Genomic DNA, 23,041 nt, shown 5'->3' on the forward strand with positions numbered 1-23,041 from the left:
TTGGGGAGAACATGGAGAAGAAGAAATAGACCCGCCCCTCGAGGCTGCCGCCCATTCCGGATTTTAACCAATCAGCGTTAGCGCATTGAAAATTCAAACAGTCGTTTGCAATGATTATGTTGATTTGAGTAGACGTCCGTTGTGCTGTAAGTTTTTTTTTTTTACTGTACACAGAGCGAATAAGTTCATTTTCTCACAATATAGAAGATAAACTGAGGTAAGAGAGACGTCAACTTTGTTATTTAAAACTCCAATATCTTGGCTCTTGGGCTCCTTGGTTTTTGTACCTACCACACTCTGTTCGAGGGTTGTATATGGTGACAATAAATTAATAAAGTCACGACTACACAATTAGGAAATACTTTTGGTAAATGGTCGTGTCTCCTCACAATGGCGAAAGTTTATCAATGTCTCTACCAGCTTATCTCTACAGAAACCTCGTGTTATTTTGCCTTTTGTTACTCTCATGTCAGTTGCGGCATACCCCAACCATGGTGTATTGATCATATAACGTGGTGATTTTATATTTTTCTGCAGATCCCTGAGCATGGACTCTAAATTCTCCCACCTGTTCAGGCGCGACACCAGTGTGTCGATGCTGAGGGTGAAAATGTCTCGTCGAAGATCTCAGACCCAGAAAGAGAACCGAGAGCGGACAGTCAACACACGCAGAAAGCTAGACAAGCTGATGGAGCTGGACGCCTCCTGTCTGGATGCCTCTACTGCGGTGGTCAACATGTCTGTGGCTCATGAGAGGACTTTACATGGCACAGCAATCGCTAAAAGTAAAACATCAAAAGCAGAAATCAAACATACACCTTTTGTTGATAAGACAATTCCTGAGCAATGAGAAGGCCACACTGTGTTTCTTATATATTCAGCTTGCTGACTCGATGTTATATTTTTTAAATACAGAGGCAGCGGTGGAAGAACGAGTGAAACAGCTCGAGCGTTGGAGAGAACACAAGGCTCTGCAAAGAGAGAAGGAAAAGCGAGAAAAGGAACGCAAGGGGGTTTTTAAAACTGGCCTTTACCATCCAAAGGACACACTTGTGGTGTTCTCTCAGCCTTGGGCCTCATCTGCCTCAGACAAAGTGAAGGAGGTGAGACGGGACTGCCACATTTCTTAGTACTTCCAAATGACTGCTTGTCAATTTTGTTCTAAGATTAGTGCTGGTCCTTCAGATTAAAGAAAACACGGCTCCAGCCCCCGATGCCAGAGTCACTCGCTCAATGAAACAACAACAAAAACCAGTGCAGAGGGTACTGGTTTTTTTTAACATTTTAAAAATTATGTCCCAGTTCTCCAAACCCTCAATGTCTCTTATCTGATTGTTTGTAAAATTTACAGAAGCCCCTGAAAATGCAGGAACCAAATACTCTTGCTTTTAAAGGTAACTTAACCACTGATCCGTCTTTTATAAAATGTCAGTATATAATTTCCAATCTCGAACTCTCATTACCTTTTTAACTCCTTCTGTAGCTCAGCCTGTTGTTCAAAGACTAACCAGGACCCGTGCAGCAGCTGTCAAGTCTGCATGTGTTCAAACTAAGACCAAGACAGGTAAAAGCTGAGTTTCAGGCCTTGCACACACTGGGTTCTCTTTTACATAATCTTGTTTTCTAAGTGAGACTTGAACAGTGTCTCGGCCATGTCGATTCCCCTGTAGACGAGCCTGTATCGAGCAGATCAGCCATCAGACCTCCTGTTACAAAGACTCCAGCAGCCAAGGACAAAGCTAAGGAAAAGCCTGCAGGTATAAATTAAGCCTATATTTACGAGGGTAACTTAACTCTGACTCAAGAAGCCTGTATTATTTGTTTATTTTGTTAAATTCTTGTCTTTAGAAGCCAGAACTACAAGAAGCAGGGCAGTGGTTGGAGTTGTGGTACCCTTTTCTGTCGCACAAAAGAAACACAAAGGTCTCCGTAGTTTTCAGAATAAAAGCCTGTATGTTGTCATGTAGGCAATTTTTAATATTTGTCATTTTTTCTATGTGATTATAGAACCTGCAAACACCACCCAGCCAGCTGTTCCCACGGTGAGCATCTCAGCCAGCCAAGTCATGATGCGTTCAATGCAGGACTGTAATTGGTTTATTTCTATTTTGTGTAGGAGCCTGAGAGAAAAACATGCCCATCCAGCCCACTGTCCTGTTGTGAGACGACTGAGAGGACGATGGACCAACCTCAGGATGACTGTGTCCCCGCTGGGGAGGCTGATGAAGCTCCATCTTTTGCTCCAAAGGATTTTATCTTTCAAGCTCCCGTTGGCTTGGCAACTTATAGATTTGAACCTCTCACCCCACGATCAGCAGATGCCTTCCTTAGACCAAGGTTTGCGTTTAGCTGCCTTTGATAAGATTTGAAATATTGCAGAAAGTCTTTTCTTTTAAAAAAAACGTAAGATCCTTGCTGCCACTTTTGTTTCACAGCATCAGTTTCAGTCTTCTGCCTGCTCCAGTTTTGGATCACGAGCCGCAACATGTGTCAAACAATCCACCTCCAGCTACAAACCCTCAGTGCTCTCCCCCGGGAGCATCTCCTGCAGAAGCTGCTCCCACTCCAACCTGCTCCATGGAGGCTCAGCACGATGTCCCGTACTTTAGAGCGGAAATTGCCAACGGGACCAACAGGCTGATGAGTCTGTGTGTCCACTGGGAGGCTAAAGTAGAAGACGAGTCCATCCCGGAAGAGAGTGAGTTCACTTTCTACACCTTTGTGATTTCTGAATCGCAGACCCTCCCTCACAGGAACCTGTTTGTTTAGTGAGGGATCGCATGCGTACAGCAGTGGGCCAGGCCAGGCTCTTGATGAAGGAGCGCTTTAAGCAGTTCAGCGGACTTGTGGATGACTGTGAATTTTCCAGAGGAGAAAAGATCACCACATGTACTGACTTGCAGGGATTTTGGGACATGGTTTATTACCAGGCAAGTAGCTTGAAAGGAAAATATGCTAAATTATTACACAAAATGTGATCCTATATTAATTTCCTTGATTTTTCAGGTGGAGGATGTCAACAAAAAGTTTGACGCTTTGAAAGAAGCAGAGAGTCGTGCCTGGGTGGAGGACCGTAAGCCACCGCCACGACCAAAGAAAGCAGTGATGGTGAAGAGTCTATGTCCACACATGCTTGTACTATGGTTTGGCTGTGTATCATAGCTCATAGTTTACATTTTTTAAAAACTTGGTGCTCTTTCCCAGAAACCATCAGGTGCACCTGTCAAGCCAACAGGAAGCAAAGCAGCAGCGAAGTCTCGCTTGGCTGCGGTGAAGGCAGCCATGAAGGCCAGACAGCAGGCGGCTGAGACTATCAAGGAGGAACCACAGACACAGACGGCGTCTCAACCTGCCGAGTCTGTGGTCTTCGATGGGGGATTCTTCCAGGTGGAGAGCCCTGCCAGGCCAGCAGGTGAGAGCACCCTACTCTAATATGCTGGTGAAAGAGGTTGTGTCATGTTTCTAGATTGTTTGAGTTGAATGAATAACTATCGTGGGTGTCTGTAGGTTCTCTGAGGAGATCCAGCCGTCTGAGTGCTGTTCAGCCTCAAGCCTCTCCCTGCTACCTCTCCCCCCGAAGAGTCACTCGACGATCCCTGGCGCTGGCCCAGACCCCTGTTCCTGCCTCGCCCTCTCAATGCTCCCACCCACCGGGCCGTCCCAGTCAAACCCCAGTGCAAGCTCCAAAGTCTCTGTGTGGCACTCCTCGATCATCTCAGAAGCAAGGGCACCCTGTGCATACTTCTCTTGCTTTTACAGCCATTAAAGAAGCACTTCCAGATGAATGCCAGCAGGAACCTGTTTCTGAATGCAGCCTGGCCACAAACACATGTGCACTTCCAGTCGATTCTGTTACTGAGGAGCCAACAGAGTCTTTGGATGTTGTCCTGCCACCTACCTGCCAACCGTTTCCCGTAGTCTGCCCAGCTGCCGAGCCCTCGCACCCGAGCCTCACCTTGTCCCCCTGTGTAACTCCGGGCCGAGCTTCCATCTCCGCGCCACTCTCTGGGGAGGCCGGTAACACACCTGTCGTTGAGGTATCAAAGCTGCTTCTACCAAGATTAATTTAATCTCATTGAACATCACGGCAGAAAAGTTGTTCTCCTGTAAACTCAGGAATTACCTGGCTTGGATTTTGAGCGCTACCTCCAGCCTTCACAGAGGTGCAGCTTGTCACCAAGGGAGATCGCCAGCATAGAGATGCTCTCACCCATGGCAGTGGATGTTGAAATGGAGAGTCCCAAAGTTCAATCAGAGGAGCTTCTTCCTCAGCAAAAAGCAGGTATGTTTAATTGTTTTCTATTAAAAATGGGAATGGGATCCCTTTCATCCCCCTTCTTCACCTGAATTTCACAGCATAATTTGGTCACTTATGGCACTTTTCATTTGAACTATTGCACGTTTGATGTTTCTCTCACTATTACCACAGCACTACCAGCGGTGTCTTCACTTCCAATACTTCACTCACCACAGGTTATTTATCTTTTCCCCCTTCACTCTCAATGTTACATTTCTTTATTGGATTCCAATTTGTTACTGTTTTTTTTTTTTTTCTTACCTCAGACCCAGACAGTGAACTCTGCTCTGCTTCTCTTCACCCCAGACCCAAAGGACCGGATACGGCAGTCTGTCTGTCCAAGTGACCTAATGGTCTTTACCCCTCCATTATAATGCACGGGGGGTTTTTTTCTTAAATGTTTTGGGGATGTGTATATTTACAATTTTTGCAGTAATCTTGAAAAAAGTCAAGAAAGTGATTTTTTGTTTTTTGTCAAAGTGGAACATAGTATTGATTTTTATTACAGTACAGTAGTCACAATAATAAACCAGTACTTTTGATGAAAATCATCATCATCTGTCTTTCTTCCATCAGCTGATGCTAATATCCCTTTTATTTTTGACAATACTGGCAGAAACCACAGCCAGTTTTGTGTATAATGAAAAGTGTATGGGGGCAGCACGGGGGTGTGATTATGTCTGCTGGTTCTGGGTTGAGTCCCTAGAGGGCCAGAGGCTTTTCTGTGCAGTTTGCATGTTCTCCAAGTGTCTGCGTGGGTTCTCGAGCTTCCTCCGACAGTCCAAAGACATGCATTTTGGGAAAAAGGTGAATCGACAGCTGTTAAATGTGGGTTGGCGACTGATCCATGTTTTTACACGGTTTAGGCGATAAGAAGATCGATAAAAACTGAATGCACCGTAATGGCGCCCCCTTGTGGACATACGTGATCACTATGACCTATAACAATTACTTTTCATTATTATTTTAGTTACTGAATGAATTTTAGTTTTATCAAATGAAAACAAACCTTTTGGACCTGATATGGCTCCACATTACATTGACTTTCATGGAAAGAAGTTGATGTCTAAGGAGTGATATCGTCATGCATGTGGGCCACATTTTTGTTCAAACGCTGGAAACAAGACATGACTGAAGAACTGATCAACTGTCCTGATCTGTCGTTGCACTTCACAGCCTTCGACCTCGTCATCTTTGGTTTTCACCCCCTGTTTATCGTGCAGATGTTCTTCAGTTGGTTCTGGAGATAAAAAAAAAAATTAATTAGTGCTGATTTAACACATGATATTAAAAATTAAATTGCTGCTTAGTATGTTCATTCTGCAACAGAATTGCATTCAATTATGATTTATAAATACACAGGTTGACATTCAACATGTCGGCAATTAAAATCACCCAACAAATCTGCAGTCTGTGATTCACTCGCGACTTCAGTAAAGTCTTCTTGGCCGTTTGGATTCTGACCAGTGGGAAAGTCGGTCACGTCACCTGAAATCCCTGTCTGTAATTACAAAAACATAAATGCCGTCCCATAAAAATGAAGCATCATCATCTGTTAAGACAAAAATATGGAAAGAATTGGATCAATGGGCATTGGACGTAGGTCTGAGATGACCTGACCTGTTGGGTTCTTGTAGTCTGGCCGATGTCCTCACTGCTTTCTGCCTCAGGTGGATCCCCGCTGACCTCAGCCTCAGGCCTGGATAGTGGGAGTCCATCAGGACTTTCAGAAACTTGCAGAAACACCTCAGCACATCCAAACAGTACTTCCAAAAACTCTAGAAATGTGATCTATATCAAAAAATGCAACACAGATAAGGAGAGTATAGTAGGGTAACAGAGTGCGAAAGGACCAAATAACTGGTGTCGACACACGAGCACCTCCTCCTCCAGACAGGAAGTCAGATTTGTGGGGTCCAGCCTCTCTGCAGTGATGATTTCCATTAATTTGGCTGTGGTCAGTTTATTATCCAGCAGTTTTAGACCCTGGAAGTGGAGGAAAAGCTGTTACATAATTCTTCATCATTAAATAAAAAATATATTGACTTCAAGCACCTTGAACATCCACAACAGCTCGCGGCAGGTCATGGTTTGGGCACCTCTGCTGGCTATGCTTCTTTTGGAGTAGTTCTTATACATTTCCCAGCACTTCTGTAAGTTTTTTACTGCAACCACAATGTTGTCTGGCTGCTTAAACAGGAAACCTGAATCAAAAAAGCAGTTATTAGGATTTCATCACACCATAGCGTTTTCATTACTGTGTGTATTTGTATCCTATTGTTTTCTATGTAAACTGCTGTGTTTTGCTGTGACTATTTAAATCTAAATATAGTAAAACTGAATTCCAATTACCTTTTACAGATCTAACATTAGGAAGGATGCTGTCTCTCATCAGTTTAATAAAGCAATCAGCCAAAAGGGACATTTCTGGTCTGTTTAAAAAAAATGGTTACAGTTTTTTCTGTTGGTACACAAACGGTCATTAGGATGCCAAGTAAATCTGGATGAAAATGTCTTACACAGCACTGTGTTGCTAATATGGCTATGGGCTTAGAGGCACCGACTGTCATGTGCTGACTTACACCAAGTCTTTATGGTAGAGGTGGTAGGACAGGACCACAAGAAGGCTGAGGAGCTGGCGGAGAAAAATGGGCGTGAAAGGAGAGTGGATCTCTGTCACAGTCGCTTCATCTGATACACACAGGGAGGGAAAATGTCAAGCTCACTCCAAGAGTAGATACACAGGGGGTAGTAAGGGGGAGACTCACCTTCCACTCTGATTAACTGGTCAATCTGGATCAGAGTGAAGTGATGATGCATGTAACAGTCTTTGAGGAGGCGCCACAGCTGCAGACGTGTCAGCTGAAACAAGCTGTAGGGGGACTGAGCCCGGCCAAGTTGGCTGTAGAATCTATAGATAGACCTCAGCTCAGCACCATACTTCAGCACCGCAAACATCACCTGTTGGAAACAAGTGTCAGCTCAGGCCTCAGAGTTAAAACCAGGGTGAAATTTGGAAGCAGAGTCTGACCTGTTCGTACTCAGCGTCCCGCTCTGTAGCAGGGATCATGGCCAGCAGAGGCTTAATGTTCAGCGTCAGGTCTGGTGTAGACACAGGGTGGGAACACAGATCTGAAACGGTGCCCAGGCTGAGACAGTCGGGCATATTCAAATAGCTGTAGAGCTTTACCACTCAGAGGGTTGAGGTCTCTGTTTGAATTCAGGCACTGTGCCATTATTTGATCGTGCACACGGTCTCCTTCAAAAACACGCCCATCCGCACTGGTGAATTGTCCCTGTGTGACGCGGACGCTGACATTTGTAGGTGGCATTAATACTTTAAACAGTCCACTCTGCAACAACTCTACCTTTTCTTGGTTTTTATCGTGTTTCCACTCTCCAACATAGGTTGCACCACTGGCAAAGCAGATTTTTCCGTGCCCGTGTCTCTGACCCTGAACAAATTCTCCTGTGTATTGGCTGCTCAGGAAAAAATGCCCTCCTTCCCCCTGACTCGTGTTCCAGAAGTGCGTGCCTTGGCCATGCTGCCAGAAAAGAGAGATCCTGGGATTCAGGGCAAAAATGGATGGAAATCTATCGGCCAGACAATAATCTGACACGGTGGCGAGATAAAATGTGCAGAGTTCTGTAAAACCTGGACTCCATTCTGCCACATGCCCACATATTGCTGATGGAGGTTTATCCACCTCATTGTGCCTTCTCCATGTCTCAGGTTGTTCCTCCATTCACCAGAATAAAGGTTACCAGAGGGGTAGCTTTAAATAGATACGTGACACATTCATATTAGTCAAAGACAAATACAGGATGGTAAGTAACAAGGACGAGTACCTACCATCTTACCCCCCAACCTTGTTTCCTGTTCCTCACCCAGTCTCCCTTGTACCAAGAGGTCTTTTCCTGGTTATAATATGTGGTACCCTAATTTGAAAACAGACAAATTATTAAAATAGACAAGAAAAGTCTATATCTGATGTAAATTAGTGAATCATACCTTTCCGTGTCTCCCTCCAAGACTCCATTGCCCTGTGTGTACCACACCGTTCGTTAAACATGTGTAGGTTCCCATCCCATGACGTAAGCCATGACAAACCTGCCCCTCATAAGTGCTGCCATCAAGCCAGGTGTAAATGCCCTGGCCCATGGGCAAATTGCTCACAAATTCTCCCTGTTGGATCAAACGCACAGCATGTTCATTGGACATGACACCTTCAAAAACACATTACACATTCAATACACGTTGCTAGCTCTACTCCATACAACAGAAAATTACATCCCAACGTCCCACAATACCTCATATTTTAATCCATCAGCATGAGTGAAGACTCCAGGTCCGTCCATCAGACCCTTGGAAAACAGCCCCTTAAAATGTAAAACAGTAACTTTAAGGGAACCTTGAGAATAAATGGTTAGAAAAGCACTTTTTGGACAAGTAATGCAGCTTATTCAAGTAAAATATGTTCACGAACAATCGAAAAATTTGAAAGTTCTACCTTGTACATGTGGCCCCCTTCAAAATAAGCGACCCCTTCTCCGTGAAACTGGCCAGCACACATCGCCCCCTCATATCTGTAAAGTAACCAGTACTATAACAACCAACACTCTATTGCAGTGGTGATTTTAAAACAAATATATTGTCTTATTCTATACATTTTACCTCTGCACGGTTAGACAGATGAGCATGTAGATTTCGAGACCCTCGACACGGTCGCGTACATCGACTTCTTTCAGCTCCACTTCGACTGAATCCTCATCTAAAGAGTCTGGAGAGCTCATTACGTCAGTTCTTTTTACAGTTCTTATCTTAATTTAGTTTTATAGCACTTCCATGTAATTGATGATTACTCTTAAAGGAGCTACGCTTATTTCCATGGTAACAATGTTGTTTACGGAAGCCTAGTTGCGTCAAATGTCACTTCTCGTACCGGATGGGTAAAGCAGACGTTACTAATACGAAACAACTGGATTTCGTACAAAGGGAAAGCGGCTTTATAAAGATGTAAAAAGACTTTTAAAGTTCCTCTCTGCGGTAGTCATAGTTTACGTAATGATCACTCACGCGAACGTGTATTTGTGCATTTCCATTAGATATAGAGAGGGTGCAGGAAAACCAGCGGACGGTGCGGGACCAGTCCACGCCTACCTTCTTTATTTATTTCCATAGCTGCTGACAATTGAAGTGACTTGATGCAGGTGATGCAGAGGGCTGTTTAATGCAGGGTAACCTAATGAAAATATAGTATGCTGCTTTGAATCAAAGAACCTATTAATTTTAATCATTTACAGATGTCTGGTGGGATAAGAATAACATCTTGCAAGGGCACTGAAGCATGCAAAGGTCAGAGAACACCATTCTCTACTGCTGCACAGCTTTTGGTGCATTTTATTACTAGATTAGATTCGATAGAAATAGCGTGCATGTCATCCACGTCATCTTTGCGACGACTTTATTTTGAGCTTATATGGGAAAATGTCGTCAGACAACAAGAGCAAAGGATCAAAGAAGCTTCTTGTGATTTGATGTTTCAATGTCAAAGGAGCTTCGATTCAAACGATTCTGACTGTATATCCAATTACTTTGTTTCCTGACTCAGTCGAGATGGAATTAGAGGAGTGAGAAGATCTCTCAGCTTGTGCTGCCCACGAAGCTTTGGTCCAAATCGTAACCATTTCATCTGAACTCAAGCTTTCTGGAATATGTTGGGATGTTGCAACTAATGCTGGAATCTCTTTTATTTGCTTTACTGCAGGAGGCAGGAAGAGCTCAAAATGAAGGAATGCTTCCCTGGTGATGTATGGAGTAACACTGACACTTTTAAAATGCCGTCACAGTCGAGAGTGCAATGTTTTATTTGTTTCTGCATAACTTTTGAACTTAAAATGAAAACCACATCTATCCTGAAAAAACAAAGCTGGGCTGTTTATTTAAGCATAATAAAGGTTTTATTCTTTAACATTGCATTTGGGCGGTTTTTCTTGACCACTGTATGTGTATGTTGATCTTTAGGTGTGGTAGTAACCATGCTAACAGGCATACATGCAGTAGGGGAGGGGGCAAAATGTCACTATATCTATTGAATAAACAGACTTGACTCCTTCACAGCATGTGATTGATAAAGGGTATCCTTTTGACCTTTCATGACATCACATTTAGTCATTTCATACTTTTATTTCCTACAAAGATATGTATTCTTTATGTGGACTTTCAGAGGCAGTTATGGAATGGTATTGAATAAGCATTAAGGGATTTTTTTCTTGCTTTCCTGCTCAAGCAGCTCCCATTAACCAGTGTTAAAGGCCACAAAGGTATCGTAAATGATGGTATGATGATCAAGGCCCCTGTGGTTGTGTCTTGGGTTGAATGGTGGTTTTTGTAATAGTGTGTTGGACCTGTGAGCCCTGCAGCAGGGTTAGATCGTCTAACCGTGCCAATGTTTCCCCCCATTAGTTTCTACAAGACAACTAAAGTCTCATTAATGTACAAAACTCACAGCACACGTCCCAATCAAGTCGCATGTTTTAGTGTACGTTGCTTGAAGATCTGTCAAAAGGTGCAAGACTTTAGATGGAATCTAAAGAATTTGGAAAAGCTTTGCATTTTATGCAGGTGAACACAGAAATGGAAATATATATTTTTTTAGATCAAGTAATCATGTACAGTAAAGAAGCAGAAATAAACACATAACAAAAAATAAAAACAAGTGGTTACAAAACATGTTTATTGTTCCATAAAGTGATAAAAAAAATTAAAAGAAATATGTAAAAAGGTAAAAAAAATCTCTCAATCAAAAAAACACACACACACACACCTATATATATTTATATACAAACCCATATGTACAAACACATACAGGCATATAGAAAATATATTTATATGCACATCTATTTATGTGTGTGTGTGTGTGTGTGTGTGTGTGTGAATAGGAGCCAATGATCTGATGAAAGGGATGTCTACATTCCAGACATACAATAATGTGGTTAGTCCTATGAGATGATGTCCAGGTTGATGAGGTGTCTCATGGTGGGTCTGCCATGAGGACAGTTCCACGGGTGCTCAATCTCCCCCATGTGAACCAGGAGCTTCTTCATCTCATTGACACTCAAAGCTGTGCCAATCATCACCTTTAGACAAAAATGGGTTCCTTTACTCCAAACTCCCACAACAGTTACACATACTGACGTTTTTATCTACTTTAAAGGCAGCAAAATGGTGCAAAGTCAACAATGGATACAGATATAAAACCTTGCAACTCACAGATTTTCGACATGCGCGGGAGGCAAACATCTGCCTGACACGAGAGGGTCTGCACATGACCCCCGGGCTGTCACTCAACATGAAGATCAGCTCTTCGATGTCAGCAGGTCCAAATGTCCAGTTCTTACTCGTAGGCAGAGACAGCAGTTTAACCCTCTCCATCGCCTGAGCTGCATTCACACCAAACAAAAAAGCTCCGTCAATATTTGGAACCACACGTCACTACTCATATGGAACATTAATAACTCCATACCATCTTCATCAACCTGGAATTCAAAGCCATTCTTTCTGAAAATGTCAATGTTGTCGATGAGGGTGTTTTCACTGACAGCAGTGAGGTGAAGCTTCTGAGGGCTGCGAACGTGATGAACACATGTGCATCAGTGACATGTACAACTGGGGGAAACTATCTGCCAAAGCAGATTCTTACGCTATGAGCTTCTGTCCTTGGAGAACCGTGTGCTGCTGCAACATCTCAAAGTTGTACTTCTCATCTGTGGCATGTTGGTCGATTATAAAGATGTCAGACTCCAGTTTGGCTATGATGAATCCCAGGTTAAACTGACCGATGATCTCCATGTCTTTAAACATCTCTTTGCTGTGGATGTAGACGGAATTGTTTACTGGGAAAATCACAACTTTATTAAAGAGCTTTGCTGGGAGCACTTTTCACCTACCTGATCTCTTTTTTGAGCTCGGCCTCAGCGCTCTGGTTTTCTCCAGGGTTGATTTTGGCCTTGAAGCGTCGATAGCACAGATCCTCCTTGGCCCTGTGTGCCTGTTGGTCCTGTAACCTCTTCATTTTTGCAGCTAGCTCCTGTAAGGAAAATTGAAGAGGCACCTTCCTCCTTTGGAGGCAGACTGGAGAATCTACTCCCAGGGAGGATTTGTCTAAATTGTTTGAATAATCCTTGGGCTCTGGCTTTATGATGAAATGTTGTTTCTCTGTTCTTGCCCGCTTGGTATCTGGGATCAGGCTGAAGTCCTCATCAAAAGGCCTCTGCTCAGTCTGTGACTCTGCTCCTTCAGGATGACTGTGGCTGGTTGAGTCTCCAAAGATTTCATCTTCTACATCAGTTCTGTAGCTATCAGGTTCTGAAGAGCTCAACTCCAAAACAGAATTATGTGGCATTGCCATGGTTATGTCACTACTGCTGTCCTCCTCAGCTTTTGTATCACCGAATGAGCTTCCATACTTAAACCTAGCGAGTGCTGACTTTCCTGCTGGAGAATATTTGGTCTGCTTCATAACAGATGTCACCACTGGGGGTGGAGTTCCTTTAAGGAACGACTGCAGTGTTTTTTGTGTCGGGCCACTGTTGGATACTTTCATCGCACTCGATTTCTTCCCGTAACTGGAGCAAGGTTGATTTGCAAAGGCGGCTTTGAAGCCAGCCAGGTTTACGGAGGTTTTTGGGCTCTGAGTCAGTGATTCTGCATTGGGTTCTGTCCTGCTGTCCTTAAATGTGGCAGGTTGACAGATGTCAGATGCTGATGTATCTACAAAAAAGTGACAAGTGATGTAGTCCCACAGAAAAACTCTGAATTTGCATTGACGTGAACGTTAAATGTGGTGGTCGGATCTTACTGGCACTGGGGAGGGAAGAAAAGTTCAGGCTGATCTTGTTGACGCCGGCCTCATACATGCTAATCAGTGAGCTCTTCAGAACAGCCAACAGGAGCTTCTCTTCCTGAAGGAAAATCTGTCGCTTGTCAGGGGTTACGTTCACATCCACACACTCTGAAAAGACAGCAGGAAAAAGATCTCAAAACCCTCCGAGCCTGCGGCCCGTTTTATTGATTTACAAACCAGAAACTGGTAGTGTTCTTACCGGAGGCAACGGATATGTTCAAGGCAACAAATGGATACTGGTGTCTGTTGTACATATGATACACTTCGTTCACAAGTTTAATCACCTGCAAATTGGAAAAAGGCAGACAACAAAAGAGACAATTTAGGCCTCCCAGTTTAAATGTTGGTGCAAAAGTGTAACAACCAGCTTTCAAAGCATAATAATGTAGTTATAACCACATGTACCTTGACAGGGTCGCATGGCCGATTGTTAATGAAAAAGAACTGCCTGTCTGTGGCACTTCTCCCAACACCATGGTCTCCTCGTGACACAAAGCCTGTGATACTGCCGATAGAAATTTGACATCTGAAAACCATGTACTTTATCGAGGACTTTACGCAAAATGGTAACACTCACAGAAACAGCTGTTTGGGAAGATCTGCACCAGAGAGACAATATTCTTCAATGACATTTTCTGTGGGGGATGCTTGCTGAAATGGCAGAAGACTCTGCAGCTAAAGTAGACGTAAGAGACACTGAAATGAAGCATTTAGCAAAACAAATCGAGTCCAGGACACTGGAATTCTTCACTAGTTTATGCTGTGTCATGATTCAAATTTTTGTAAAATGTAAATACATAGTAGACAAAACAAACCTGTTTTGGTCCAAATATAGCTCCAATATTGTCTCTGATGCTTTGGCTGCTACTGGTGCTGAGAACTGTGCTCCGCTTTCCCTGCCCATTTTGATTAGAGCAGGTAATACGCACACCAGTAGAGATAATACAGTAGGACTGCAGGATGTGGATCATTTTACCATACTCCTGGGAAAAAAATGCACCGTACCATAGTTGATAATAAATGATGCACTGTGGCACATTTGCAATTAATCAACTTAAGAGGAAAACCTTTTTAATATTGCGCTGAAACTCCTTGTGTCGGACAGGCAGTGTGTAGAAGAGCTGCTGCAGGCTGACCGTGGTGCCTTGCTGTCGGGGATGGGGAGACCGCTGTACTAAGTGCCCATTGTGGTCAAACACCAGCTTGGTCCCCACCTGGCAAGACTCATGGCACGTCACCACACTCAAATGGCTGGAAAAAAGAATGTCAGATGAAATTGTCACTTGTGCATAGACAGCAAAGATTGCATTTTATAACAAAATGAACAGGTTGTAGAATTCTTTTACCTGAGGGCACATAAAGAACTGAGGGCTTCACCTCTAAATCCAAATGTTTCCACATGGATGAGATCAGTAAATTCTCTGAGCTTTGACGTGTGATGTTTTAATGCTATGGAATGCAGAGAGGTGGTTTCATTTAACCACAAACAAGAAGTACATTGATAGTAAAATTTCAGTCAACACATACTCAGTCCTTCAAAGTTGGCTTCTTCTACTCCTTTTCCATTGTCTGACACTTCCACTAGGTCAGCTCCACAATCCTTCAGCCTGACATCTGAAGTAAAGTAGAGATAATTCAATAAAATAAAGATTTTATTTAACGGTCACATTGAAGCCAAAAATCTCCTTCCGCACTGGAAAAGAATACACAAATCCTGTTACTTAAATAGCTTAAATAGCTCTTGAGTGAATGCCCTCTATCTTTAAAAAGAAACACCTCAATACTTGCCAATATTGGTGGCCCCTGCATCGATGCTGTTTTCCACCAGCTCTTTGACAGCAGTAGCCAAAGTCAAAACCACTTGACCTGAGCAGATCTGATGCACTGAGTGCTTGTCAATGGCCTTTATTGTTCCAGCTGACATGTCATTGCTGAGGGGAAAGGAAAAGGAAAGCAATTGTAAGAAAAAAAATAGTATAATATAACAGTATCTATTATACTATGTGATAATATTATCTATGTTTACCCTTATATACTACAACTACTATACAGATTTCAGAGAAGTTCTAATTTAGAAAAGACATATTCAGAAGAGACACTATGCAAATTTGCTTGGTGTATACCAACATGTGCACGTTTGATTAAAGAAATGGGGTTTAAAAAAGAAGGAAGAAATTATTGGGTAGTAATCTTACCAGGTATTGGGCATCTTCAAGGACTAAAAAGCATCAGAAGGCACAACGACAAGAACGTAAACTCCAGTATGTTGAGAGAAGCGTTATTGCTCGCACATGTTTCTCTCTCGCCGGTCGTCTTTCATTTCTCCACTTAAAACGCCATTTGAACACATTTGCATCATGGTGTAAACACAATAGTGAACCTATACCGCCGGCCGCGCTATTCCGCAATGCTCACGAGTGTCACCCCTGCGCAACTCTGCGCAGCCAGTCTGGTAGTATTAAACGATCAAAGAAAACAGTCATTGTTTAAGTGATCCTTTTCCCGATTAAATGCAGCACGCTAAACCAAAAAGACGACAAGTTAACCTCTAAAAGCTATTTCCTCGAACATTTTGGCCTTTCATCATGAGCCGGCCGGAACTACGTCACATTGGGTCGTTTGGGGGGTGTAAAAATTTGTCGAATTATATTAAACGAAAAATAATTCTATTTTATGACAAAATTGTTCCTGATAATTTAGAATTTGGATTTTTTTTAAAGAATAATATAGGCATGTAAGTAGTCTCTTCTTTAAAATTTCATTCACAACCGTTTTAACATTAGAAATCAAATGCGTTCATTTTCAGACGGTTCCATATTTCTTCTTACATCATCATCATGGCAGTTGGACTAAATGTGACTTGAGAGAAATAGCTTCAACTATTGATAGAACACATATGTGATCTCTCGTCAAGCTGCCACCTGCAATCTAAAATACTTTTCTTCTGTTATGGGGTAGCTGTTATGATTATCTTTTTTTATATATTTTTGAAAAAGGAACAGTGCTTGGGTCATTTAAATATGTATAATTCAGCAAGTACCAACGAACTCCTGATGTCGGCGGAATATTCTGGTAACAGCAGCAAAAACCTTCTAATCCAGCGACGAACCAAGAGGAAAGAGGTTACGCTCATGAGTTTTGCCAGTGACGAGGATGATGAAGTCCTGTTTGATAGTAAGCAGATTTTTTTTTTTGCATCTGATTGTCTGATTAAGTCCCATGAACAAGTTGCCCTGCTGGTGTTTAACCCACATTTACCCAAGACCGCGATAGCAATTTCTTAATTGAAATTACTTTTTTTGTTTGTTTGTTTGTTTTTGTTTTTTAAATTACCATTGTAATTAAAATTGTGTCTTCCAACTGAAAATCTTCCTTGGTCTATTCTTCGAAAGAAATATGCCACTCTCAGTTCATTCTGACCTTATATACCGGGACATTGAACACAGTGGCTTGTTTCCAAGGTAGTTTTCTCTGTCAACTGGACTGGGTTTCCCAGTCCAGTTGACAGAGAAAACTACCTTGGATACAATGACCTGGATGACTGAGAATTTACACAGACACAGTGGCTTGTTGTGTCCAAGAAGCATACATTTTTATATGCACTTTAATTCCAGCCCATTGGGTCAAATGATAAAACAGCAGTATAATACTACACATTTTAAAAGTAATGCTTGCAAATAAAATATCAAAAATAAATGTTTGTTTTAAAGACTACAGCTACTAAATAAAAACCTTCTTGACATGGAGTTTACAGGGGATCCTTGTGGACATTCCCATGATGCATCTTCAATTATGGTTTTCCGAGAGGCTGTAGGCACATATTGCATATCTCTTGTGTATGAGATACCTGGCTCCTGTGCCTTCACCGTGTTCCGGCACAGTGACCCAGCAGCTAAGCTTGATCATGTGCTTATACTGAACACAGTTAGGTGGAGGAGTGGTTAAGTGACTTGTGTCTGCTGGAAAAGGCAGATAAGCATTTCTAGTGTGCACACCCATCACCTATTAACAAGAGTGGCTCAATTCTGACTTTGAAAGTGAGCAGAAAAGACGTGTTTCTATATAGGAAATGGACCTTAGAGAAAAAAATATTATTGAAATAATTGCAAAGGTTATTGAAGAAGGTAAGACAAGACATAGGATTTATGGTTATCTTGTTTTAATATATATTTCTTGTAACATTTTGCTTTCATTGCTGTGTGCTCAGCTTCAGACACAGGTGATAACCAAGAAGTGTTGATGGCTGGGAGAAATTACCATTCCATCCATGACTTTGCCTCAGCTATCCCCAACCACCTTCTGTTGGGATCGCTACTGGAGCATCTGTGTTTCGTCTACGAGAGCAATCCAGCACGCTCACGCATGCTTTTTAAAGGTACGCTTGGGACTTGTTACAGTTCACAGTAGATGACAATTATTTTAAGAATGATTGTAATTGTCTGTGACATCTTCTGCCTTCGTCTGGATCATTAGTTAATGTTATTGTCATGTAGGAGTGACAATCTGTTTGCTCCAACAGTTATTGGCCAACGTTTGGCTGCCATGAACCTGTTGTCACCTTTGGCCATCAGTGATGAGTTCAGCACTGTCAGACTCCAGCACAACCGGGCCTTCTCTGAGCTGCTGCATGCTGCCAGTTCATCGCTGTATCCGCAGGTAAATGGAGGAATCAACACTTAGTGGCAGCACCTTGTACTAACAACAAACTTAGCATATCTGTTTTTACATATGCAGGGACAACAATGTCTGGGCATCAACGTGCACAATCCTGCATTAAGGTGGGCTGAATATTGAGATTTAGTTCACTTGTGTCTGGACTGTATATGTTATTAAAAAAAATGTCTATATGGTGTTTACAGACAAAAGGAGGGCTTGTTTCAAGGACAGATTTCCCGGTACATCAGCGAATTTGAAGAAATATGTAGACTTGGAAAAGGATCATATGGAAAAGTTTTTAAGGTTAAGGTCCTTCATACTTTTCAAGCAAACATTGCTACAATGTTGAGTTGATAAATACAGTCATGTTATGTGTGGCATCATTTCATAGGTAATGAACAAGCTGGATGGACAGTATTATGCTGTGAAAAAAATACTTATTAAAAAAGTTTCAAAGGATGACTGCATGAAGGTAAGGCTCCATTGTTTTGTCAGCTATGTATATACACTGACTACAGTAATGATTTTATTTATTGGTTTAGGTCCTCAGGGAAGTTAAAGTGTTGTCTAGTTTGCAGCACGTCAATGTCGTGGGTTATCACACTGCATGGTTAGAACATGTCCAGCCTGCTGCAAGTGAGTATTTAGCTGCTGCACATGGCTGTTGCTAACATCAGTTAGTTATCTAACGTGAGAAATACTTCCATTACAGAACTAGATCCTCTGTTGCCTGCGCTGGATTTACCTGGAGCACAGGACAGGTAGGATTCAGTGCTGGGGATTGATCCTGGTATCTTTTTACTTTTACCATAGATTTCTTTTGCCTGGAACTTGATTTTTTACAAGAGATGTTTCATTTGATTTTATGTCCGTATAATTAGTGATGCTAAAAGATGGACTTTTGCATGAGTCCACTGAGTTGTTGTGGTTCGTTGTGTCAATTGTAGTTACAATTCATTCTGATTCTCCTCTTTTCTTAGTTCTGATGAGAACTCTGACAGCAGTAGCTCCTCAATTATTTTTCAAAGCCTCAGTAAACAACAAGCAGATGCTGACCAAAGTGCCCAAGACCCCGAAAGAGACACCCAAGCTGTGAAAGCTGTAGGTTCAGCGCAAGAGGTGGGCCAGGTAGTGTGTCCCAAGACGATGCGCTGTATCCCCAGAAACTACATCCCGTGTGTTTTCCTGGGCCAACAAGATCTGATCAAGAACTCAAAATGTCCTGCCACGGGCTGGGACAGGTCAGCAGTCTTGGACGAGCAGACCAGCGGAAGCAGCATCAAGTTGAACAACAACTCCTGCTTCAACACGGACATTCAGCAGTGGTCTGATGTCGCCGTAACAAAGCCCTCAGAGGTATTATAATTATGAGAAGCAAGGCTTGATGTATACTCTAACGAAACTGGGAATAAATCTACATTTTGTTCTACCTGCAGGTACACTTCCACCTGATGTTCTACATTCAGATGCAGCTTTGTGAGCGTTCCCTGAAAGACTGGATCTTTGAAAGGAACATGAAGCCCAAAGAGGAGCTCACGTCAAATTGTAATGGAGAAACACCTGCATTATTTCTCTTTGACATATCAGAACAACAAAATTATCAAGTATTTCCTCTTGGTTTTGAGGTAACATAAATACGTATGGTTCTATATTCAGGTCCTTATGAATGTGTGGATGCTGACCAGACATTCAAACTGCTGAAACAGATAGTTGAAGGAGTGGAATATATTCATTCCCGAGGAATAATGCACAGAGACCTGAAGGTAAGATGGATCCCCAGATGACATTTGAGTTTATAATGCTGCAGTTGTTAACTTGAAATATTATGAAGTGTGCCATTAAGTAAGTCATGTTTAAAATCTGTCACAAAGGAAATGTGTAAACTGTCCCAGTGGTAAAATACGAAGTCGTGTACACTTTGAGGCAGGACACTCCTGATCTTCTTCTTGTTGTGGACATGTGATGCATAAATGACCCTTTTGCAAATGTCTTGAAGTGTCCTTGGCTGCTGAAGGAGTTCTAGTAGCTGGTCTCTCTGTTTCATGAAGCAAGGTAGCATCAAGGTTGAGGGGAGTTGACCTTTGTGGTTGTAAATTGTCAGTGGGGAGGTCAGATGTAGCAGTTTAACCAGCAGAGCGTGGTTCTTTACATTTGGAGGGTGGTTCAGGAACTGAAACAGGCTGCTTTCCCCTTCTCTGTTCGGCTTATTGACATCGGCACCATAACTTAGCAGCAGATCCACTAGATCCTCACTGGCCATTTTGCACGCCTCGTGTAGAGGTGTAATCCCGGCGTTGTTGGTTGCGTCGATGGCGGCGCCATGTTGAAGTAATTCTGTAATGCAGCCATTGCCGTCCGTCTGGGTTTTAGCAGTCTTCATGGCAAATGCTACTACTGCCATGTGCAGAGGAGTGTTCCCAGAGTGCAGGGCCACCTTAAAAATGAAAGTGTACAAATGAGTGTCAGACAGATGTGGTAGATGACTGTCAAGATTGTTAATATCTATGAGCAGAACCTTTTTTATGCCAATCAATTAAGTACGTTAACCTGCAGCACAAACCATGTTGACATCTGCTCCCTCCTCGATCAAACTGGCGATAAGGTCTTTATGCAGGACTCCAGCGGCCATATGCAGCGGTGTCATCCCACTGCTGTTGACGGCATTAATATTAGCACCATAGCTGACCAGGATATGTACAGCAGACAGAGCCCTGTGGTGCACCGAAAGGTGCAGAGCTGTGTGACGACTCCCTCCTTCCACCTAGTAAAAAAATTCCAACACGCACATCTTAGTAAAGCAAGACATGGTCTGTTTTACTGCACGGAATGTACAAAAGTAGGCTAAATGACTTTTTTTAGGGAAGTCCATTCACCTCTGCATTGATGTTAATGCCATGTACACAAAGGATTTGTAGACAGAGCTCTGCCTGTGAACACTCGTGAACCCCAGTAGTCTTGAGCTTGGAACCCAATTTGTGTTTCGCGGTTAGGGGATGTGGCCAACTGCTTATAACCAAGTGCAGAGCAGTTCGACCTAACCGGTCCCTGGCAGAGACAGACGAAGAAGTTTGAGGAAGTGTGCTTCTCAATGTATAAGCTTCCTTTTTTTATAAAGGGGTAACTGCAATGATTTGCGACTGAACTTCTGTGAAAGTTTGAACAGTCGCCAGCTTGTTATTTAAATTTGTATGCGTATCCTTGTTGTGTGTGTGTGTGTGTGTGTGTGTGTGTGTGTACACAGTGTGTGTTTGTCTTGACCTTATTTCAGGGTCTGCTCCAGCTGATAGCAGGCTCTGAATGCTCTTTACTCTTGTGTTAGCAGCAGCTAGATGAAGGGGAATGGCTGCAAGTGCCTAAGGCAAGACATGACAAAACAAGCCAGACTGGAATACTGTAAAAGCCAAATATGTTGAACTCGCACCCAGTTTTTTTTCTGCAGTTATGCATCTTCATTTATTTATTATGACATTTATCTGTCCTTATGACATTTTTCTAGAAGGCAGTGAAATGTTCTTTTACCTTCCATAAGTCTCCAGGCGCTGTGTCAAGTACACGAATCAAAAAGTTGCTTCCATACTTATTTGTTAAGTCTTCTATATGATCCACATCTTCTTCCATTATTGCGGTATAGAATTCTTGGTTGTAAAATTTCTCCATCGCGGAGACATTTGTTCACTTCCAGCATAGCTAGTGACTGCCGCTTCGGTGGCGTCAGTGTTTACAATCCCCTCCTAAGGTGTATGGATTTTCAAAGCTGGTTCAGCTGGTTTACAACTGAACGCCCACAAATGTAGAATGTCGTCAGTTAAAGAAGCACCCACACAGAAGCAAGTTCAATTTCTCCTCTCCTTTGTTTTGTCATTTTCTGCAATGGCATCTACTTCCGAATGTGATGTTCATACTGTGGTTTTCAGTGTGGTGCGCACTCTTCCTGTTGCAGCTGCAACCTTTGCACTCAGAGGCCAGTTATTGGGTGTGATATCTGTTCTTGTACTCTTGTTGGCATGTTTGCACTTTTTGTGTTTTGTTATTATTTTGTGTTTAATGTAAAGAGCCTCATATTTATCACATCTTTCTGCTAATTATTTTTTTCCCCACAGCCAAGGAACATTTTCCTCCATGGACAGGACTGTTATGTGCGAATCGGGGACTTTGGCTTGGCCTGCAGCGATATTATAATGGATAGTCGGAAAAACACCACGTCAAGTGGCAGTGGTAATACTGCACCTAAAAGCTTGTTGATTTTCATAGTACAGTACAACTAAATTGTGTTTTTGCTTTACAATCACACATTATATCTTGCAGAATCTGCTCATACCACGGGTGTTGGTACATTTGTTTATGCTGCACCAGAACAACTCAAGGGTTCCCATTATGATTCAAAGGTAAACAAAAATAATACAGCAGGGGCATTATGAATAGAGAATGGAATTAAACATCACAGAGTTTCAAGATTCCGGTTAAGCATATTTCGAATTTTTAATAACTTATAAACATATTTTCATCATCATTCTGTTTGTAGTCAGACATGTATAGCATTGGAGTTCTGGCTCTCGAGCTATTTCAGCCCTTTGGAACAGAAATGGAGAGAGCCTGTACCCTTGAGAGCCTGAGAAAGGGGGAAATTCCAGATTCTTTCTCTCAGAGATGGCCAGTCTTAACCAAGTACATCAAGAAACTGACAAATCCAGATCCAAGCGTTCGCCCGACAGCCGATCAGCTTCTTCAAAGCGAGCTCTTCTGTAATAAAGATATAGTATGTATTGTTGTAAAATATTTTTCTTCTTAAAAGTGTGACATTTTAAAACAATAGAAATTCTTTCTCAGGTCCATGGTTTGCAGAAAAGGATTGAAGAGCAAGACGAAGTAATCGTACAACTGAGAAGACAGATAAGCCAGCTTCAGAGCTCCTAAGTCAAAGTTCATTTCTCTGAGCCTTAAAAAAAACTTGTTTTGTGCTGCTATACATATTTTGTTATTCTCCTAAATGTAAATTGTCGTGTGTGTGTGTGTGTGTGTGTGTGTATGGAGCATGGATGAAGCACTAATGTCTTGGACATCTGTATGTAAGGGTCCCATTATTTATCTTTATTCAGTCGTTCAATAAACAGGTCTGTATGGTTGAATCTTAGATTTTGATTATTGCAAATATGTTTTACTGTACAATTCAGTGCACTTGGAT

The 23,041-nt window shown here is 42.3% G+C and overlaps 5 protein-coding genes across 11 annotated transcripts; 2 read left to right on the forward strand and 3 right to left on the reverse strand.

Moving 5' to 3' along the window:
- The first annotated feature begins 69 nt into the window (after positions 1–69).
- dlgap5 (discs, large (Drosophila) homolog-associated protein 5) lies at positions 70–5,088 on the forward strand. 2 transcript variants are annotated; one of them, XM_011604426.2, is made up of 18 exons: positions 70–217; positions 538–785; positions 916–1,103; positions 1,186–1,263; positions 1,352–1,394; positions 1,484–1,564; positions 1,671–1,757; positions 1,849–1,923; positions 2,008–2,042; positions 2,117–2,337; positions 2,436–2,698; positions 2,770–2,930; positions 3,007–3,108; positions 3,205–3,412; positions 3,508–4,037; positions 4,117–4,282; positions 4,430–4,473; positions 4,564–5,088. In XM_011604426.2, the coding sequence occupies exons 2-18, from the start codon at positions 548–550 to the stop codon at positions 4,669–4,671; spliced, it is 2,628 nt and encodes an 875-aa protein (XP_011602728.2). In that variant the 5' UTR covers positions 70–217; positions 538–547; the 3' UTR covers positions 4,672–5,088. The 2 variants fall into 2 exon arrangements, with proteins under 2 accessions (XP_011602728.2, XP_011602733.2); XM_011604431.2 differs by lacking the exon at positions 4,430–4,473.
- Positions 4,768–9,180, reverse strand: rsph10b (radial spoke head 10 homolog B). 4 transcript variants are annotated; one of them, XR_003887854.1, is made up of 17 exons: positions 8,973–9,180; positions 8,809–8,884; positions 8,609–8,677; positions 8,310–8,483; positions 8,151–8,236; positions 7,953–8,073; positions 7,488–7,842; positions 7,329–7,399; positions 7,066–7,258; positions 6,880–6,988; positions 6,650–6,729; positions 6,353–6,501; positions 6,179–6,283; positions 5,918–6,088; positions 5,693–5,798; positions 5,307–5,537; positions 4,768–5,064 (listed from the first exon to the last, which is right to left on the reverse strand). XR_003887854.1 is itself a non-coding variant. In XM_029833749.1 (17 exons), the coding sequence occupies exons 1-17, from the start codon at positions 9,089–9,091 to the stop codon at positions 5,380–5,382; spliced, it is 2,070 nt and encodes a 689-aa protein (XP_029689609.1). In that variant the 5' UTR covers positions 9,092–9,180; the 3' UTR covers positions 4,768–5,379. The 4 variants fall into 4 exon arrangements, 2 of the variants coding, with proteins under 2 accessions (XP_029689609.1, XP_029689596.1); XR_003887853.1 differs by having other exon boundaries at positions 4,768–5,086; XM_029833749.1 differs by having other exon boundaries at positions 4,768–5,537; positions 7,488–7,593; positions 7,666–7,842.
- A 1,837-nt stretch (positions 9,181–11,017) lies between these two features.
- Positions 11,018–15,894, reverse strand: pms2 (PMS1 homolog 2, mismatch repair system component). Its single transcript, XM_003961487.3, has 15 exons — positions 15,399–15,894; positions 14,992–15,134; positions 14,731–14,817; positions 14,550–14,652; positions 14,271–14,454; positions 14,019–14,186; positions 13,781–13,878; positions 13,609–13,708; positions 13,403–13,487; positions 13,159–13,311; positions 12,248–13,070; positions 12,001–12,168; positions 11,824–11,924; positions 11,571–11,740; positions 11,018–11,437 (listed from the first exon to the last, which is right to left on the reverse strand). The coding sequence occupies exons 1-15, from the start codon at positions 15,410–15,412 to the stop codon at positions 11,300–11,302; spliced, it is 2,535 nt and encodes an 844-aa protein (XP_003961536.2). The 5' UTR covers positions 15,413–15,894; the 3' UTR covers positions 11,018–11,299.
- Positions 15,895–16,026: 132 nt separating this feature from the next.
- eif2ak1 (eukaryotic translation initiation factor 2-alpha kinase 1) lies at positions 16,027–22,985 on the forward strand. 2 transcript variants are annotated; one of them, XM_011604376.2, is made up of 15 exons: positions 16,027–16,377; positions 17,411–17,578; positions 17,723–17,859; positions 17,938–17,981; positions 18,063–18,162; positions 18,251–18,331; positions 18,402–18,495; positions 18,572–18,620; positions 18,840–19,215; positions 19,296–19,404; positions 19,516–19,622; positions 21,960–22,074; positions 22,165–22,244; positions 22,382–22,615; positions 22,687–22,985. In XM_011604376.2, exons 1-15 carry the CDS (start codon positions 16,167–16,169, stop codon positions 22,771–22,773), a joined length of 1,992 nt encoding a protein of 663 aa, XP_011602678.2. In that variant the 5' UTR covers positions 16,027–16,166; the 3' UTR covers positions 22,774–22,985. The 2 variants fall into 2 exon arrangements, with proteins under 2 accessions (XP_011602678.2, XP_011602683.2); XM_011604381.2 differs by lacking the exon at positions 16,027–16,377 and adding an exon at positions 17,191–17,327.
- LOC105416508 (ankyrin repeat domain-containing protein 61-like) lies at positions 19,566–21,779 on the reverse strand. Of its 2 annotated transcripts, none has more exons than XM_011604361.2 (5): positions 21,379–21,732; positions 21,118–21,212; positions 20,733–20,904; positions 20,420–20,620; positions 19,566–20,293 (listed from the first exon to the last, which is right to left on the reverse strand). In XM_011604361.2, the coding sequence occupies exons 1-5, from the start codon at positions 21,514–21,516 to the stop codon at positions 19,670–19,672; spliced, it is 1,230 nt and encodes a 409-aa protein (XP_011602663.2). In that variant the 5' UTR covers positions 21,517–21,732; the 3' UTR covers positions 19,566–19,669. The 2 variants fall into 2 exon arrangements, with proteins under 2 accessions (XP_011602663.2, XP_011602670.2); XM_011604368.2 differs by having other exon boundaries at positions 20,077–20,293; positions 20,407–20,620; positions 21,379–21,779.
- Positions 22,986–23,041: the final 56 nt, after the last annotated feature.

Source organism: Takifugu rubripes, chromosome 1 (assembly GCF_901000725.2).
Source record: "Takifugu rubripes chromosome 1, fTakRub1.2, whole genome shotgun sequence".
NCBI classification, from domain to species: Eukaryota; Metazoa; Chordata; class Actinopteri; order Tetraodontiformes; family Tetraodontidae; genus Takifugu; species Takifugu rubripes.